The sequence below is a fragment of the Callorhinchus milii genome, unplaced genomic scaffold (genome assembly GCF_018977255.1).
Source record: "Callorhinchus milii isolate IMCB2004 unplaced genomic scaffold, IMCB_Cmil_1.0 Scaffold1, whole genome shotgun sequence".
NCBI classification, from domain to species: domain Eukaryota; kingdom Metazoa; phylum Chordata; class Chondrichthyes; order Chimaeriformes; family Callorhinchidae; genus Callorhinchus; species Callorhinchus milii.
In genome coordinates, this window is record NW_024704742.1 from 51,061,987 (window position 1) to 51,078,866 (window position 16,880).

The window sequence follows — 16,880 nt, forward strand, 5'->3', positions numbered from 1 at the left end:
AGGTTCACTAGGATGATACCAGGGTTGGCAGATTACTATCATCAGCATAGACTGGATAGGTTAGCCTTTCTTCATTAGAGAAGAGACGTTTAAGGGGGAAGCTGATCGAGGTGTTTAAAATTATAAAATGCTTTGATAAGATTCACATAAATAGACTGTTTCCGCTATAATCAGGAGACACAAGTATAAGATAGCAACTATGGAATCTAAAAGAATATAGGAGGAACACACAGTGGATAGAGAGATTGTGGAACTGGTTACCTTAAGCGGCAGTTGAATCAGATATTATAGATGCATTCAAGAGGAAGCTAGACCTTCAATGAGGGAGAGGTAAACAGAATGGATTGGGAGGGAATAAGGAGTGGGTGGAGACTCATGAGGATTATAGATACTAGCATGGACTGATTGGACCGAGTGGCTTATTTTTATGCTTTACCTTTTTAAAGATACTGTGGCGTTAGGAGGTTAAAAGCTGTCTGTGTATACGGAATGCACACTATATTTAAGGAACCTAGGACATTAGATAAACGAGTGAATTTTGTGAGTCAGATCAGCCTAGTGTAGTTGGCTGCACTCTTGCTTCTGGTTAGAATATTGTGGACTCAAGCCCCACATTGGATTTTGAGCTCATCATCTTGAATGACATCGCAGTGCTAGGGGAATGCAACATTGTCAGAGGTGTCATCCTTGAGAAGTTAAAAGGTTCTGTCTGCCTGTTCAGGTGGATGTTGAAGATCCCATGGCACTATTTGAAAAGAGAAGGGATTTTCTCCCGACGTCCTGGCCAACAATCCCCCAAATAAAATTGGTCACTCACTTCATGGCTGTTTATAGGACAATGCTGTATGCAAAATTGTGCGCTGGTTCTCCTCCAATCACATAGACATCACTCTACACTTTGAGACAGTTTGACAATCTGATAAGGTGCATGTAAACGCAAGTGTTATTATTACATTATATAATTCTTAAAGGGATTTCTCAATTAGGAAATACTGCATTAAGAAATACCACAAAACTGACCTCGTAGAGCGTCGCCCACTTTATTCATTCAATCATTTCAACACAAAATTAGGAGTCATAAAACACAAAGCATAAAACAGAAAAATCTTGCAATGCTTATTCACAATTAAAACAAAGAAATTCCTTGTAGGAACCTACTTGTAACAAATATCACACCAGTGGTGAACACTTATGTGATTTTTCTGGATAATTTGGAGCTCACGCTTGCACGTTGTCTTGTGGAAGCAACGTTTGCCAGAAGTGTGATGAATCACAATGAAGGGTTCTGGCTTCTCCAGGGCTATGTTGCATTGAGAAGGAATGTTTGTCCAATCAGAATGTTTTATAATCCGTGGGCAGCCTATAAAGAGCACAGATACCGACAAATGAACATTAAAGTCAAATTCAAAATCAACACTTATGAAGGTCTCACAATCCAAAACACATCTAAATGACAGAAGGTGCTCTTGTTGTATGAATACAAATAAATATCTATTAATTATCAGGCTTTAATATTAAATTGCAGAGGTCAGTAAATCATTTCAAATCATTGCAACACACCAATTTGCATTTACACAGCCAGTGGCAGAGCATGATGCCGAGCTGGGGGGGAGGTGACCGTAAGCACGTCGAAGAGGAAGGTCTTTAGGAGTGACCTGAAGATGGGGAAAGAGGGGGCAAGGAGGAGGGTTTGAGGGAGAGAGGTTCAGAGTTTGTATATAATATATATATAGTATATATAGTTTCAATACAGGTTCAATAGTTTGCAGGAAACTAGTTGTTTGGCTTTGGTGAGGTTCCTGCAAATGAGCTTCTTACCTTGCACTGCCAAGAGGATTCCAGAAATCAGAAGGAGCAGCTTCATTTTCTGAAACAAATACAGAAACAATTCAAAAGGGAGCCTTGAAAACGCAATATTTTCTTTATAAAAAGGCAATAGAATTTTTTCTGGTCACATGCAGAAATCCATGACTATGCTTAAGAGTACCCAAACCAGACTGAGAGTTTCACAAAACACAAAATACTGCAGATGTTGAAAATCTGAAACAAAAACAGAAGTCGCTGTGAACACTCAGCAGGTCAGGCAGCATCTATGGAGAAAGGAAAGTGAGTCAATGTTTCAGGTCCACAAGTTTCACGTATGTCTGCTGCCTACATATTGACATTTCCTGTATCTGGAAAGTAATGTATCCTCTTTTCAAAAGTCTATCTCTTTGATCATTCTTACAGTCACCTTCCTCCTCCCTCACTCATTCTGCTTATGTCTTGCAGCATCTCTGTAAAGTGCACTGAGAATGTATATGACTTCATATTGTTGTTGTGTTGTTTGGTGGTGGTGTTGCTAAGATAGATGATCTCAGTTGGGGTGACACTAAGGGGCTCTCTATATACTGTCAGAGCCCAGGTTAGGGAGGGTTCCTGCCTCTGATCACTAACCACTAATCATACAGCAAACATATACGTAAAATAATACTTAATGCAATGCATTGAGAAGTTGATGCAGCATCACAGCCCACTATGTGTTTAATTGCTATACCCTGAATTTGCAGTCAGCAGTTTCTGTATAGGAATCCCAACTATCCTGGGCATTAGAAACTCATTAGAAACTTTTCATCTTTATGTCTTCATTTGCAGCTACATAGATTTTATTCACACAGACATTTAACATTTTATAATTTTTACATCTTCTTCCCTTTCCAGATCCTTCAACCTATGGGTGAGTGACTTGCCAATGAAGGGTATCTCCACAGGCTCCTAGTTAGGCTGTTTTGTGCAATCAACTGTTTTGCAAAATCTCCTCTATCCCTTTGGCAGATTCCTTAGTTTAGCATAATGACCCAGCTGAACTTGGTAACTTTGTAACATGAACACCTACTATGTAAATAGGAACGTCAAACTCAGTAAGGCTAGATCCAATCCAATTAATAGATCCATAGAAATATATGGCATAATAGGAGGCCATTCAGCTTATTTTTGTGTCAAATGGATCCCAATAACATTTTTATAACAACTCCTTAACCTTCTATAGAAATCAGATATCAATGAGAATGAAATGTGTAATCATTGTCTTTGATCGATTTAAAATGAGTCCATATGATGCAGTGTTACACATATGTACATCACCAGATCTAAAGGTAAATTTCTGTTTTACATAGAGGGTTGTGTTTACATCGCTGTCATTTTGTGCAATTAAAACAATAAGCTCTTACAAATATGTTGGTTCAGTGTCAGGTGTACTGTGGTCATACGGTGAGGAAGCAAGGTCTTCGTATGAGCCATCAGCTCTAATGAGTCACAGGGAGTATTACATCATTCATCATCAGTTTAATGTAATATAATCAGCACACCCATGAATGGAATTGAAACAAGACCAACAGGATTGATTCAACACATCTAGAAACATCAATCTCCATGTAAGCATGCAAATGTGGCTAACAGCAGCCTGAAACAAGTTTTCTTGTTTATCAGTGAATTAGAACACTGCATTTCTCATTTTGTTTTTCACCAGAGTGAAGAAAGTAAAAATTCAGTTTTAACACATTAAAGTAAAGAAATCAACCACCAAGGTGACTTTATCTAAAATAAACAAAAAATATGATTCAATAAGGAGAATGGTGGGGCAGTGGGTTAGACACTTTCAGCTTTGGGAGTAAACTTTGAATGCAGCCCAGATACCTAGGTTACATAGAATTACCTAGAAGTGACAACACCAAAACATGTCATTTGACCTAACTAGTCCATGTCAGAATATATACACCACATAAGCCTTCACCACCTTAAATGAATCTCAGCCTCCTCCACAGAACAACAACTTGCATTCGTATAACACCCTTCTGAGGCGATCTGTCTGCAAAGCACACAACTTTCCAAATCGCTCTTTTCACTTCTATCTCATTCATGCAACAAGTTTCATCTTAAAGGCATTGATGAAAGTCTCCATTGCATGTCAGCTGTAAAAGGCTGATGTGAATCAATTTGGGATTTCTCAACCCATAAACCGAAAACCTTCTCCTAATAGATTACTATACAGCCAGTGCACTCAGCCGTCATGGGATAATGGACTTTGGGGATGAAACAGAAAAAGGGCCTTGGGATGTGAAGTACGTAGGACATCCCTTGTATGCCAATTCACACGAATGCTCTAACAGCAGAGCATAGTGTTTGCAGGTCATGAGCTTTCCTGTCTGAGATGCAATTTACATCTGAAACACTTTTACTAGTGCAGTCCAGAATTCAATACCTCAATCTGCTGAACAACGGCACAGAAAGAAAAAATATTTACTCGCATCCTCCACATCCACAATTTTAACAACAGCATTTTCTCTGTGCATAATGATATTCCGTGTGAACTACAATAAACTCCGGGTATCTGGAATTCAAACCTACCCAGATTTTTTTTCACAAGCTTTAATGGAAGGCGTAATTATTGTGTATTTGCGGTAAAATGCACCAGCCAATTTATGCACATCATTGCCCCACAAACAGCAACAAAGTGAATGATCAATTTTATTTGGGGGATTGTTGGCCAGGACACCGGGAGAAACTGCATTTACTTTTCGAATAGGGCAATGGGATCTTCAACCACCTGATCAAGCAGATAGATGTTTAACCACAGACTTTTAGAGTTCAACACCTCATGCAAAGGACAGCACCTCCAACAACGCAGCACTTGCCCAGTACTGGCGTGCCAGGCAACACTGCCAGTTCAACGTCCTAATGTGGGACTTGAACTCACAACCTTCTGATTCAGTTGTAAGAATGCTCCCACCTGAGCCGGTGTTTGTGTTTACGGTCAACTTCGACTTGTATTGTATGCGGTTCGATTGAGGTTCAGTGTATCAGGATCAGAATTCATACATAATAATAATAATAATAATATTGTCCTTTCTACGATGTTATTCTTCCATTTTGTGCATTTGACCATCTCACCTGCGAATGTCAGGTAATTAAGCCTAAGAAATACTAAATACAGTAACAATAGGGATGGCCAAGTGCAGCACTGCGGATGTATGTCAGTCGTTGCTGCTGGACTCACGTCCTCGCTTTAAGAAGATGTTGATCCGAGTTATTTGGGAGCACTTAGTGAAGTCGTGGCCTCTGAGTTCTCCAATGAGATCCCACTGGGAGAAACCATCGATCGGTAGGTCAGTGGGAAAGTGGATGGAATGCATTTAAAGTCACTTTCCCTCTGGCAAACCCACCCACCAGCCTGGGTTCAGTGCAACACCAGAGGGCTTTGGAGATGAGTGCCGTGTCTCCAGTGGAATCAGCCACACACACACTGCAAGAGCAGAGAGATGGAGAACTACACTTCACAGGACAATATGACTTGGGGGCCCTCAGCTTTCCCAGATAGTTATAACGTGACAGATCTCTACAACAGCACCTCCGTGCAACTTACCAACCAGACAAGTGTGGAAACCTTCACTGTAAGGACTCAGGAAGCCTGGACTCTGAATGATGGTACCTCCACTCAGGTCCCTGCTGCAGACCTGCAAGTGCCTTTCTGGGACTCTGCCCTGAACCACGGTATCAATGTATTTGTAGGGGTGATCTTGTGCTTTACAATGCTGGGGCTGGGCTGCACGGTGGAGATCAACCACCTTGCAGATCACATCAAGAGACCTATGGGAGTCCTGCTCGCTGCTATCTCGCAGTTTGTCATCATGCCTCTGATTGCCTTCCTCTTGGCTCTTATGTTCTCTCTGAACGAAGTGGCTGCTATCTCTGTGCTGCTCTGTGGCTGCTGCCCTGGAGGAAACCTCTCCAACATCATGTGTCTCCTGGTCAATGGCGAAATGAACCTCAGGTACCCACCCTTGTGCTATAGAAAACCTCACTGCACACTCCACCGCCTCGTCCCATCAGTCAACACCAATTCCGTATAGGTGTATAACTATGATCTTAAATAGAGATTGATAGATCGATAGACAGACAAACAGACAGGATGAATGAATAAATGAATGAACCCTGTGTGTGTGTGTGTGTGTGTGTGTGCGAGAGAGAGAGAGAGAGAGAGAAAAAAGGAGAGAAGAAGAAAAAAATTCTATAATAGTTGCGACTGGGAGTTAATATTTACTGGATAGAGAGGATATTTTATAGTAACATGTGCCATCTGATCTCTTCCTTCTTAATCAGATACACTATTCTGAATGGAAAGTCTTCTCCACTGCATTGAAGTGTTTGCATCCTCACAATTTACTCTCTCCAAAATCCGACAGACGGTGGTGTTTAATTTGGGCTTCTGATGACTTGCGTTTTTCTCGTGTTTTTTTTTTCTTCTTCTTCTTCTTCTCAGAAATGCATGGATGTCATTTGATGGATGTTATTGCAAAAAAACAGTGGAGAAAAGTCATCGGAGGGGTGGTGTGTGTGTGTGTGTGTGTGTGGTTGGGGGGGGTTTGCGTGCAACCAAATAGACCTTTGAATACAACGCAACGTTTACCAGGTGAGGGACAGGACAGGCTGGTGAGGGTCCTGGTAACAGGTGGATGGAGGAAACGGGGTGCAACTCCAATGGTCTTTACTGCAGCTTCTTGTTGCATTTAAGAGGCAGAAGAAATGTATCTCGGGCTAACGTGTGAGTGGAGTGTGTCCGCTGCGACCCTTTCGTGTGTGGACTTGTGCCCAACGGCTGTGTAACCTGTTTTGACTGTTTTCCACAGTGTGATCATGACTGCCTCCTCCACGCTCCTGGCTCTGCTGCTGATGCCCGTGTGTCTGTGGCTGTACAGCAGAGCCTGGATCAACACCCCCGTGGTCGAGCTCTTGCCCTTCGGGGCAATATCGCTGACGCTGTGCAGCACCTTAGTGCCCATAGGTCTGGGAGTCTTCATCAGATGCAGGTACAGCAGGGCTGCAGATCTGCTGCTGAAGGTAATGGCACACATTGCACTCCAAATGCGCAAACTTTCGGGGCATCAGCGATGTGCAAACAACTCCCAATCCCACCCCCCAAACCCCCCCCCCCCCGGAAAATCACAGTGTCAAACTGGAGGTTTGCAAGAGGAGGGGGTGAGGGGTCAGAGGCTGACATACAGACTGGAGCATATGATATGATATGATAGGAGAGAGAGAGAGAGAGAGAGGGGGGGGGGGGGGGGTTGCAGAGGCAGGCAGTGCAATGCAACAAGAAGAAGAAGAATAAAAATAATAATAATACGGTACAAAAGCACGTTAATTCCTACACTGGACGTTGGGATCCGTCTAAAATAGATTGTCGACCAGAAGTATTGGCGGATGCATCAGAAAATCTGCTCCGAGTACCCACTTAGCACAGCAAACGTGTGTTCTAAATATTTCCTAATAATTTGGCGGAGGGAGTGCAATGGGTGTCTCCCCAGCCTTTATTGTCCCAAGAGTTTGCATTGGGGTGAACTGCTCTTTTAGGCCAAAGAAGTGCACGGTTGCACTCGTTTAATAGAACATTTACTGCACCTGCAACACCAACGCAAACGCTCCCCGCACCGCACAGCACGTCCTGACACCCAACAAGGAACAGGGTCATGTGAAACTGCATCATTGCCCAAATCAAAAAAAAAAAGACCATCCAACGCTTTAAAACGTTACCGGTTGCCTCAGTGCAGAGAACGAGCAATAGACCCATATCGACTCCTACAGAGCACAGGGTATATATAACAGGATCGGCAGACACTACAAACCCAGACAATAATATTCAGTGCAGGTGATTTAGGTTCGCATTTAGGAGCACGATTAGCAATAACCTTACTAACATTTTTCCTGCCTGCAATAAGCCCAACTCCCAGATCACACCAAGTGTGACTTAATCGCTTTACTTCCACACCTTTTTTTATAAAAAAAAGAAAGGAATACATGTCAGAACTCACGTGTCTGTGCAAATGTCCCACAGCTCAGAAATGATCGCAAATGAGGTTACAGGTAAATGTTCTGGTTGTTATATTGTAATACAAGTGTTGTAGTTCGTAGTGACCTATAGAGTAAGTCATAGGCGGTATCAGGAATTCAGGAAGAGGCGGGGAAACCACATTCCTGTAGGTATAGTAAGAGATGATTTTGTTCCAGTGTTGGTGGCTGAGCTCATCAGCAGTTCGTGGAAGGAGAGTACAGTCACTGGGAGCAGGGAGTCTGCCCTCCTCACTCATGTTAACCCAACTACACAAAGCCTAGGGGGTAGGGCTGGCAGTGACAGACAGTGCTATCAATGGCAAACTATGCAGTGTTAGCTGGTTAGACTCCAGCAGTTATCCCAACCCACACTCTGGGGATCCCAAGCCTTGCCTCTTGCCAACCAGCGCTTCATAGTTTTCAGAATTAGGTGAGCAGGATGCATCCCTCCAGGGAGAGAGTGCGCATTCCCTCCCAACAATCTGTCTCTGGGATTTCCATGTGCACCTGGGATGCATTGGAAATCTCAGTTTGGTTTGGATACCTTTAAGCATGAGGTATGACATATTTTGTTTTCCACTATTCACTGGCACAAAATATATTTACTGATTAATAAGGGATCAGAAGTAGCATAACCAGTTTTTTTCTGATAGGAGAAACTATCACAGCACATTTTGAAAGCAGACTTCCTCATTTAATGATTAGAAAGGCTAGCCTTCCTGTAATACATTAATGAATAGATTAATACACTGTAATACATAAATGAAATAAAAATACTTCCATTTGATATAGCACCTGTCACTTCAAGGAAATTGTTGTTATCAGTGAGAACCATAGTGTACGTGTTCACACAAAGGCAGGGGCCAAATTGCATTATATCATTTATTGAGCCAATGGGCGAAGCACAACTCACATGGTGTATGACACATTTTGTTTTCTACCCTCCACTGGCTGTGTATTTGTAGATAAATGTGACAGTCAGTTTGCATGGAGTTATGAAATATATTACAATGACAATGTGCAGATACATTTTGTTTTGGATGACCAAAACAAAAATTGAGGTACTGAAAAGAGAACATGTACAACAGGTAAATTAACAGAAATTCAGGATAAGATGAACCTTTCACTTAAGAATAATATCTGGAAGTGCACATGGTTGATAATGAGCACTGAACAGGAAGAAAAGGAGATAGATTTTAAAAGAGTTTGTAAATTCTAAACTTATATATAAAAAAATTCACTTAATCCATGACTGTTTGTGGGACACTGATGTGCGCAATTGGCTGCCACGTTTCACCCACAAAATATAGTCAATCCACTTTACAATATATTTTGTGAAGTCCTTTGAGATGTTTCAATTACATCATAAAGCGCTATATCAAATGCAAGGATTATTATTACAAACATTTTGAGGTGCTACCTTGGATGAAGGGTGCTCTATAAAAGCAAGTTGTTGTACAAAGCAGAATTATGAGGGAGGCAGAGATTTTGGGAGAGTTCCAGGGAGTGTAGGCACCATCAGGAAATTGGAGCTGGAGTAGGTGTCGGGAAGTAGTGAGTGGTAATATTGAGAAAGGATCTAAAGGTCAATTCGCATATGACCAATCTTTTTTTATTATCTGGGTGTATTGACACATGCTGAAATCTATCATCAAACCAGACTGAGAGTTCGATATATGTATGGAAATTTCCCTTTGTGTGAAATGGAGTGCATGCTCTCTGCCTGAGGAGATGCACTCTACTTACCTAATTAGTGAGAGTAGGAACTGCAGGATTTCAAGTATCAAGGTTTGCAGACTCCACACAGTACAATGGGGGAACCTCTGGAGTTTAACCAGCTAAAACAACAACAAATTACATTTGTATAGCGCCCTTCACATTAGGAGGACCTCCCAATGTGCTAGACAGTCAGGGATCTGTACCCGAGCTGGTGGTTGGGATCAGGAAGTGTGGAGGGCGTGAGATTAGGGGTAGGAAGGAGACCGAAGGCACCTCAAAGACACGGTCGAAGAGGAGGGTCTTGAGATGAGTCTTGAAGCAGCAAGGGAGGGGGCGAGAGGCGGAGGGACTGTGGGATGGAGTTCTAGGGGGTGGGTGGGCGGGGGAGGGCCAGAGAGGCTGAAGCTTGCCATTAAACATGGTAAAACTGTAAAGCTTGCGATTAAACAAGCAGCATCCAGCTTATTGTCCAGCTTAGGACCACATTACCCATGATGGTTTGGGCATGCAGGATTAAAGGGAGCTGAGTGAAAGAATCCTTACCCTCAGTGACTAATCTGTCCCTCAAAGACCTATTGACAAGCCAGCCTGCCTGGTCTGTCACCAACAGTGCCCTGGAATACTGTGGACCAGTCAGGCCCAGGAATTAGATGACTGTACCAAGACCACCACAGAGGTTTCATTTCTGATGTTCCATTGCCAAGCATGCTATATAGGAGCCAGCTCAGCCCAAGGACATCCCGTTTACCCCCTCCTCAAGGAAGACCAGAATTTTGATGAAAGGTCACACTAAAACGTATAATGTTTTATTTTATATTTTAACAATGACAGAGTTTTTTTTAGCAGAACCATAATGTACATGCTCACATAAAGGCAAGGATCAAATTGCATTATATCATTTATTGAGCCAATGGGAGAAGCACAACATACATACATGATGTATGACGCATTTTGTTTTCTATTATTCACTGGCAAAAAATATATTTACTTATTAATAAGCAATCAGAAGTAGCATAACCAGTTTCTTCTGATAGGAGAAACTATCACAGCACATTTCGAAAGCAGACTTCCTCATTTAATGATTAGAAAGGCTAGCCTTCCTGTAATACATTAATGAATACATTAACACACTGTAATACATAAATGAAATAGAAATACTTCCATTTGATATAGCACCTGTAATGTCAAGGAAATTGTTGTTATCAAGTAGAACCATAGTGTTCACATAGAGGCAGGGGCCAAATTGCACTACGTAATTTATTGAGCCAATGGGCGAAGCACAACTCACATGGTGTATGACACATTTTGCTTTCTATTCTCCACTGGCTGTGTATTTGTAGCCAATGTGAGTCAGTTTGCATGGAGTCATGAAATATACTGCAATAACAATTTAAAATTATATAACTTTCATGTTTGGAGAATGTATCAAAGCACCTCACACAGATGACTGACTGAGATCAAGCGGGGGCGGGGGGGAAGTGAGGGGGGAGAGTGACAGGGGGAGGGGTGCAGAAATTTGGGGATTTGGGGAACTGTGTGGGTGTGGGGGAAGGCGACTTAAAGCATGGTTGAAAAGATAAATCTTCAGGTAGGTTTTAATGGTCGAGAGGGAAGAGGCAAGAATGGAGGGACACCAGGATGGAGTTTCAGAGAGCAGCAGCAGAACAACTGAAATCTCACCCTTTGATGATGGGTGGATTGGAAGGTGTTTGTTGAGTGGAGGGATGGGCCTGCGTAGTAGGTCACAGAAGCAGTTTAGGGGTGAGCCCATGGAGACATTTGAATGTGTGGATGAGGATCTTGAATTTGATCTGCTGGGGGATGGGGAGCCAGTGCAGCTGAGTGAGGACAGGGCTTATAGGTTCAAAGAGCCTATAGGGGGAGAGGATTTGGACTGCAGAGTTGAGACTCTCAGCAGTGTCAACTCTGCAGCCCAATGGGACAGTTAATTACAGAGGCGGGTGATGTTTTGGAGTTTAGGGAAAACAAAATCAGTGAGAACCTGGATGTAAGACTTGAAAGGGCGAGGGGTGTCATACAAGTCGTTGAGGTGGTGTGAGCATCCATGCCAGTCAATGTGGTCAGTGCCTGAGGTGAGAAGAATGCCATTATATTGGATTGTTGTTGGTCAGGACACCGGGACAAACTCCTTTTTCATTTTGAATTGTGTCACGATGAGATCTTTAACATTCAACTGAATATCTAAATTTACAACAAATCCAACTGAACTTTTATGTAAATTTGAGAAATATTTATTAATATAATAAATCATCTGCAGTAAAACTTGCAGGTCTGATCTGTATAAATCGTATAATCAAGTCATACATCTGTCGAAGTCCTGTTCAAGAGTTTATATTGTATGCAAGTTTGACATGACTCATACTTTGCCCAAGTCATATTAAATGTATGGTCCCAACTGATACGACTTATGTGAGGTTTACTGTACATGTATCGCAAAACTCAAATGATTTAAAGATCTTAAATCTCCCCTTAGGTATCTCTGTGGTCCTTGATGGTGACTCTCATAATCCTCTTCATCCTCACTGGCTCCTTACTGGGACCTGACCTTCTGGCCACTATCCCAGCCTCTGTGTACCTGGTGGCTGTGCTGATGCCCTTGGCTGGATTTGCTGCGGGGTATGGTTTGGCCACCCTCTTCAAACTGCCTCCAAACTGCAAAAGGACAGTTTCATTAGAAACAGGTTGTCAGAACGTCCAGCTTTGCACCGCCATTCTCAAACTCGCCTTCCCTCCCCAGATTATTGGAGGCCTCTACATGTTCCCATTGCTCTATGCTCTGTTCCAAGCCACTGAAGCTGGCCTCTTTGTTTTGGGATACAAAATCTATAGGAGAGACGTGTTGTACAAACAGGAGCCGCTAAATGAGGATGATGACACAGACATTTCTTACAAGAAACTGAAGGAGGAAGAGGTTGTCGATACAGCCTATGGGGCAATGAGTGTGAATGAACCAAATGCTATCATGCTGCAACCCACTGCAAGTCACGCACCAGTCTGAAACCAAAGCTAGAGAGAGGCAACAGCTGCCCATCACTGACACCAATAAACTAATGTACTCATTCACTAATATCCTCCACATTTCAACGTGCTCTGCTTCCTGAATTTAAGTCCTTTCAATTTGTTGAAAGGAATTTAATAAGCTGTATATTGGGGATGGGTGTGAGTGAAAATGTCACCTAACTTTCAATGTGTTGGTCCACAGTATGAATGATCCAAATGCTGAGGTAAACACCACCTGTATCTGTACCACTGCTTGTTAACCTGGAACCTGTCAGTGTTCAATTAATAAGTTCAATAAAAAGGGACTTAACGTTCAGTATCTCTACACACAGATTGTCAATAAAAAGGAATTGAGCAGTAAAACAAAGGTCAAGGGTGGTTTCAAAGGAAATCCCCAGAGGGTCCAACATATTCAATGCTTTTAACTTTCTCATTTTGAATTTGAATTCCCTCTGTCACTTTCAATGCTTTTAAATTGGTTCCAGAGGCATTTCTGAGTGTCAGATCGATGTTAATTGATACTAGAACTGTTATAATTAACTATTATAATGGACAATGCTAACAAGCTGTGGTGGGAGCTTGTTGTTATGCTAATAGATTTAATGCCTTTCAATCACTGGGGGTGGAAGCAAGCCCAGCCCTTTCTGGGTAGCTATTTAAATAGAGTCACACGGCTGGGAGGGTCAGCCTGAGACCATGGCTACGTTGGGAGAGGAAGGGCTGGATTATATCTACCCTCACTACACATACCCCTACATCACCCTCAATCCCAAGGCTTCCTCCTGGAGGCAGAGGGGATACCTGGGCGGCTGTGCGGACCCGGGCGAGTATTTTGACAATTACCAGCGAGCTCAGCTCAAGGCGATCCTGTCTCAGGTCAACCCCAACTTGACTCCCAGGGTCAGGAAAGCCAACACTAAGGATGTGGGGGTCCAGGTGAACCCGAAAGCTGATGCCTGTGTGCAGTGCTCCCTGGGGCCCAGGACACTCATGATGTTGATGCTGAGAAGGAAAGGTGGGCTCAAGCGGCGGCCCCTGAGCCAGGGTCAGCCCCAGGGCCAGGGTCAGCCCCAGGGCCAGGGTCAGCCCCAGGGCCAGGGTCAGGGCAGTGCGGCCAGCATGCCACAGAACGTGCGCTTCCGCAGGACCATGGCCATCTACTCCCCCATCCTATCCCCCAACCTGAACCCCTTCCTCTCCCGGGAGGACAGAGCCGCGAAAGATGCCAACTGGTTGGGGAAAGACGAGGTGGCGATTCCCGGGAAGGAGGTGGGGAGAGATGTACAGGAGGAGGAGGAGGAGCTGGAGAGGAAGGAGGTGAAGCCCGGTGGGGAGGCTGGCAATGCGGGGAGCCAGGCAGCTGGAGGAGCAGGTCACAGTGAGGATGTCGCCTCCCGTCAAGCCAGCAACATAAGCAAGAGTGACAGACGCTTACGGTTCCAGGTAAGGTGAGGAGGTGCTGTGACTGTGCTGCACATGGGGTGGGGGCAAGAGCTGACAGTGAAGCAATTGCTCAGACTCTAGTCCATCTCTGGCAGTGAGCACAGGCTTGTTTATTGGCCGCCACCACACACACACATACACACACACCAACACATCCTCTTAACCTGATAGAGCTCAACCCAACCTCCCATTATACTGGAGCTACAACAGAGTAATAGTAAACCTGAAGTCCTATCAGTTGGGCCCATGCATTCTTATGCAAAGTATGAGTTGTGTCAAACTTGCAGAGAATGTAAATTCTTGAATTGGACTTGGGCAGATGTATGACTTAAACAATTATAGGATTCATACAGATCAGACTTGTGTGAGTTTTTACTGACTAAGTTGATTAAAGCATCTGTGGCACTTTAGCAACCAATGAAATCCAAGTGGTATTTTTAATAGAATACAAATCTGGTGCCAGATATTGTGGATCTGAATTTTTTTTTTACAAGTGGATTGATATTGCCAAATCACACTTGGTCATTGGATTCCAGTAACTTTCTTTAACTCTGTATTTCAGTTCCTAGAGCAGAAGTATGGTTACTTTCACTGCAAAGATTGCAATGCTCGCTGGGAGAGTGCTTATGTGTGGTGTGTACAAGGCACCAACAAGGTAAGCTTGACAGTTCAACTTCATTGGTGTCTCTCTTAAGGATAGAGAACCCAGCCCCTGTTTGTTTCAACAGGTTTACTTCAAACAGTTCTGCAGAACCTGTGAGAAATCCTATAACCCATACCGTGTGGAGGACATTACCTGTCAAGTAAGTTGCAGAGGTATCAAAGCTCGCTGTTAAAGGAGAAAGTTGCCACTAAAGGGGCACTAACATCCGTAAAGTGAACCTTGTTTCTCTCCCTACTCAGACCTGCAAAGAAACTCGATGCACTTGTCCTATCAAAATGCGCCACGTTGACCCAAAGAGACCACATCGCCAGGATCTTTGTGGGAGATGCAGAGGCAAACGGCTCTCTTGTGATAGCACTTTCAGCTTCAAATACATCATTTAATTTTGAATGTGAGCATTAGACAAGAGTTATGATTGTAATGTTGGAATCTACTTTATTTTTTGTTTTCGTTACCACTTGAAATTGTGGCAAAAAGCTGAATAAAATGTTACAAAAGCATAACCTCTTGCTGCCAATACCTTGCACTTATTCTATGAGGACACTTCTTTCAAAGATAATTGTATAAAAATGGATCTGATACTGCAGAGTCATATTTAGTTCACATGCCAGCCAGTCGATCCATGCATGCCAACATATTTGATTCAGAAAATCTTTAGCATCAGAGCTGAATGCTTAATCCCAGCCCATCCCCTGGGATGGATGAAGTACTCCATGTACATTAAGACATTAGGAATTACAGTCAAGGAATCTAGCAAAATTCCCATTTTCAAGAAGATTACTAACCCATATCTGACAACTATACACCTGTTACCTTAACTTCAGTATGGAAATGGAAGCTTACCATTAATATCTAACAAATGACAGCCAGGGTGCATTTGGAAAGGTTAAGTATGGTCTGACTAACCTTATATTTGTTTAAAAAGAAGATAATAGCCAAATTAAGTGTGGGGTGGAGGGAGAGGAAGGCATTAGCATGGTGCCTCAGGGATCTATATTGGGATTATTTCTATAGCTTGTGTGTGTATATTGATGCCTTGGAATCACAGACTCAATCTATGCTAGTTAAATTTGCAGATGATACCAGGTTCGGGGAACCTGAATTATAAGGAGGTTGCAAAGGTCTTAACAAAATGAATGTTATAGGTTATGTACATGGCCTAATGAAGTTGAATAAAGAAAAATGCAAGGCTCTACATATAGGAGGTAATTTTTTTATTAAAAAAGGAAGTAAGATAGGTAAACCTATGTTCTCCATAGAGATAGAGCTTGCCACGAGGGAATCTGAAAGTGATTTAGTGGTGTAAGTTGACTCATTGCTCACTACCACCACCAACTTGTATTTATATAAGTGCCCTTCGCACTGGGTTGTGTCCTGAAGCACTTGACGGTGGTGAATTCTGATGCCGAGCTAGAGAGAGAGAGAGGGAATGAGATGACTGTAAGCACAATCAAAAAGGAAGGTCTTCAGGTGAGGTAGGGAGGGAGAGAGATCCAGAGCTTTGGGCTGTAGGCATAGACATCGATGATGGAGAGGATGAGGGATGAATAGGTGGCTGGAGGCAGTGGAGTGAGGGCAAGCAAATTGGATAGGTAGGGAGGTGTGAGAACATGAAGGGATTTGAAAAGGAGTAAGAGGATCTTGAAATTGATCCGTTCAGTATTTGGGAATCAGTAGAACCTGGTAAAAACTGATGTGATGGGGGTACAGAGTTTTGTGTGGGTTGTCAAAATGGAGAGGCAGCAATAAACAAGGCAAACCGTATGGGCTATATTGCTAAATCAGTTGAGATCAGATCCCAATATTCAAGCTGACCCCATAGTTGTATTCAGGCTATATAGTGCTCGGTCATGCCATTCCTAGAATTCTGCATACAATTTTGTTCAAAATGACATAAGCAAACTGCCCAGGGCCTAAAGACTGCAAAGTAGAAAAATGGGGATGATCCCCAGTGTTAGAGGAAAGAGCAATGATTAGACAAGTTGGGACTCTTCAGTCTTGAGAGAAGATGTTTCTGAGGGAACTTTATATAGGTGTATAAAATTTTAAATGAGATTGAAAAAAGTAAACTCAGAATGACACTTTTGACTGGTACAGGCTATCAGCAATGGTGGTTGATGCCCAGGACACTGGATACATTTTTTAAAAAAAATGCTGTGATGGGAGG

The 16,880-nt window shown here is 42.9% G+C and overlaps 3 protein-coding genes across 5 annotated transcripts in view; 2 read left to right on the forward strand and 1 right to left on the reverse strand.

Moving 5' to 3' along the window:
• The window catches only part of LOC103178216 (peptidoglycan recognition protein 4), a 30,320-nt gene extending 22,340 nt beyond the window's left edge, over positions 1-7,980 (reverse strand). Inside the window, exons 1-3 of the mRNA XM_042340599.1 lie at positions 7,848-7,980; positions 1,819-1,867; positions 1,159-1,360 (exon numbers count right to left, since the gene is read on the reverse strand). Coding sequence (XP_042196533.1) covers positions 1,159-1,360; positions 1,819-1,864 — 248 coding nt within the window. The 5' untranslated portion in view covers positions 1,865-1,867; positions 7,848-7,980. The remainder of the gene's footprint in view (positions 1-1,158; positions 1,361-1,818; positions 1,868-7,847) is intronic.
• On the forward strand, positions 5,498-12,701 carry slc10a4 (solute carrier family 10 member 4). The gene is made up of 3 exons (XM_007892842.2): positions 5,498-5,809; positions 6,666-6,876; positions 12,080-12,701. Exons 1-3 carry the CDS (start codon positions 5,568-5,570, stop codon positions 12,602-12,604), a joined length of 978 nt encoding a protein of 325 aa, XP_007891033.2. The 5' UTR covers positions 5,498-5,567; the 3' UTR covers positions 12,605-12,701.
• Positions 12,702-13,302: 601 nt separating this feature from the next.
• Positions 13,303-15,114, forward strand: zar1 (zygote arrest 1). Of its 3 annotated transcripts, none has more exons than XM_007892725.2 (4): positions 13,303-14,049; positions 14,612-14,704; positions 14,778-14,852; positions 14,953-15,114. In XM_007892725.2, the coding sequence occupies exons 1-4, from the start codon at positions 13,303-13,305 to the stop codon at positions 15,094-15,096; spliced, it is 1,059 nt and encodes a 352-aa protein (XP_007890916.2). In that variant the 3' UTR covers positions 15,097-15,114. The 3 variants fall into 3 exon arrangements, with proteins under 3 accessions (XP_007890916.2, XP_007890918.2, XP_042195333.1); XM_007892727.2 differs by having other exon boundaries at positions 14,927-15,003; XM_042339399.1 differs by lacking the exon at positions 14,778-14,852.
• Positions 15,115-16,880: the final 1,766 nt, after the last annotated feature.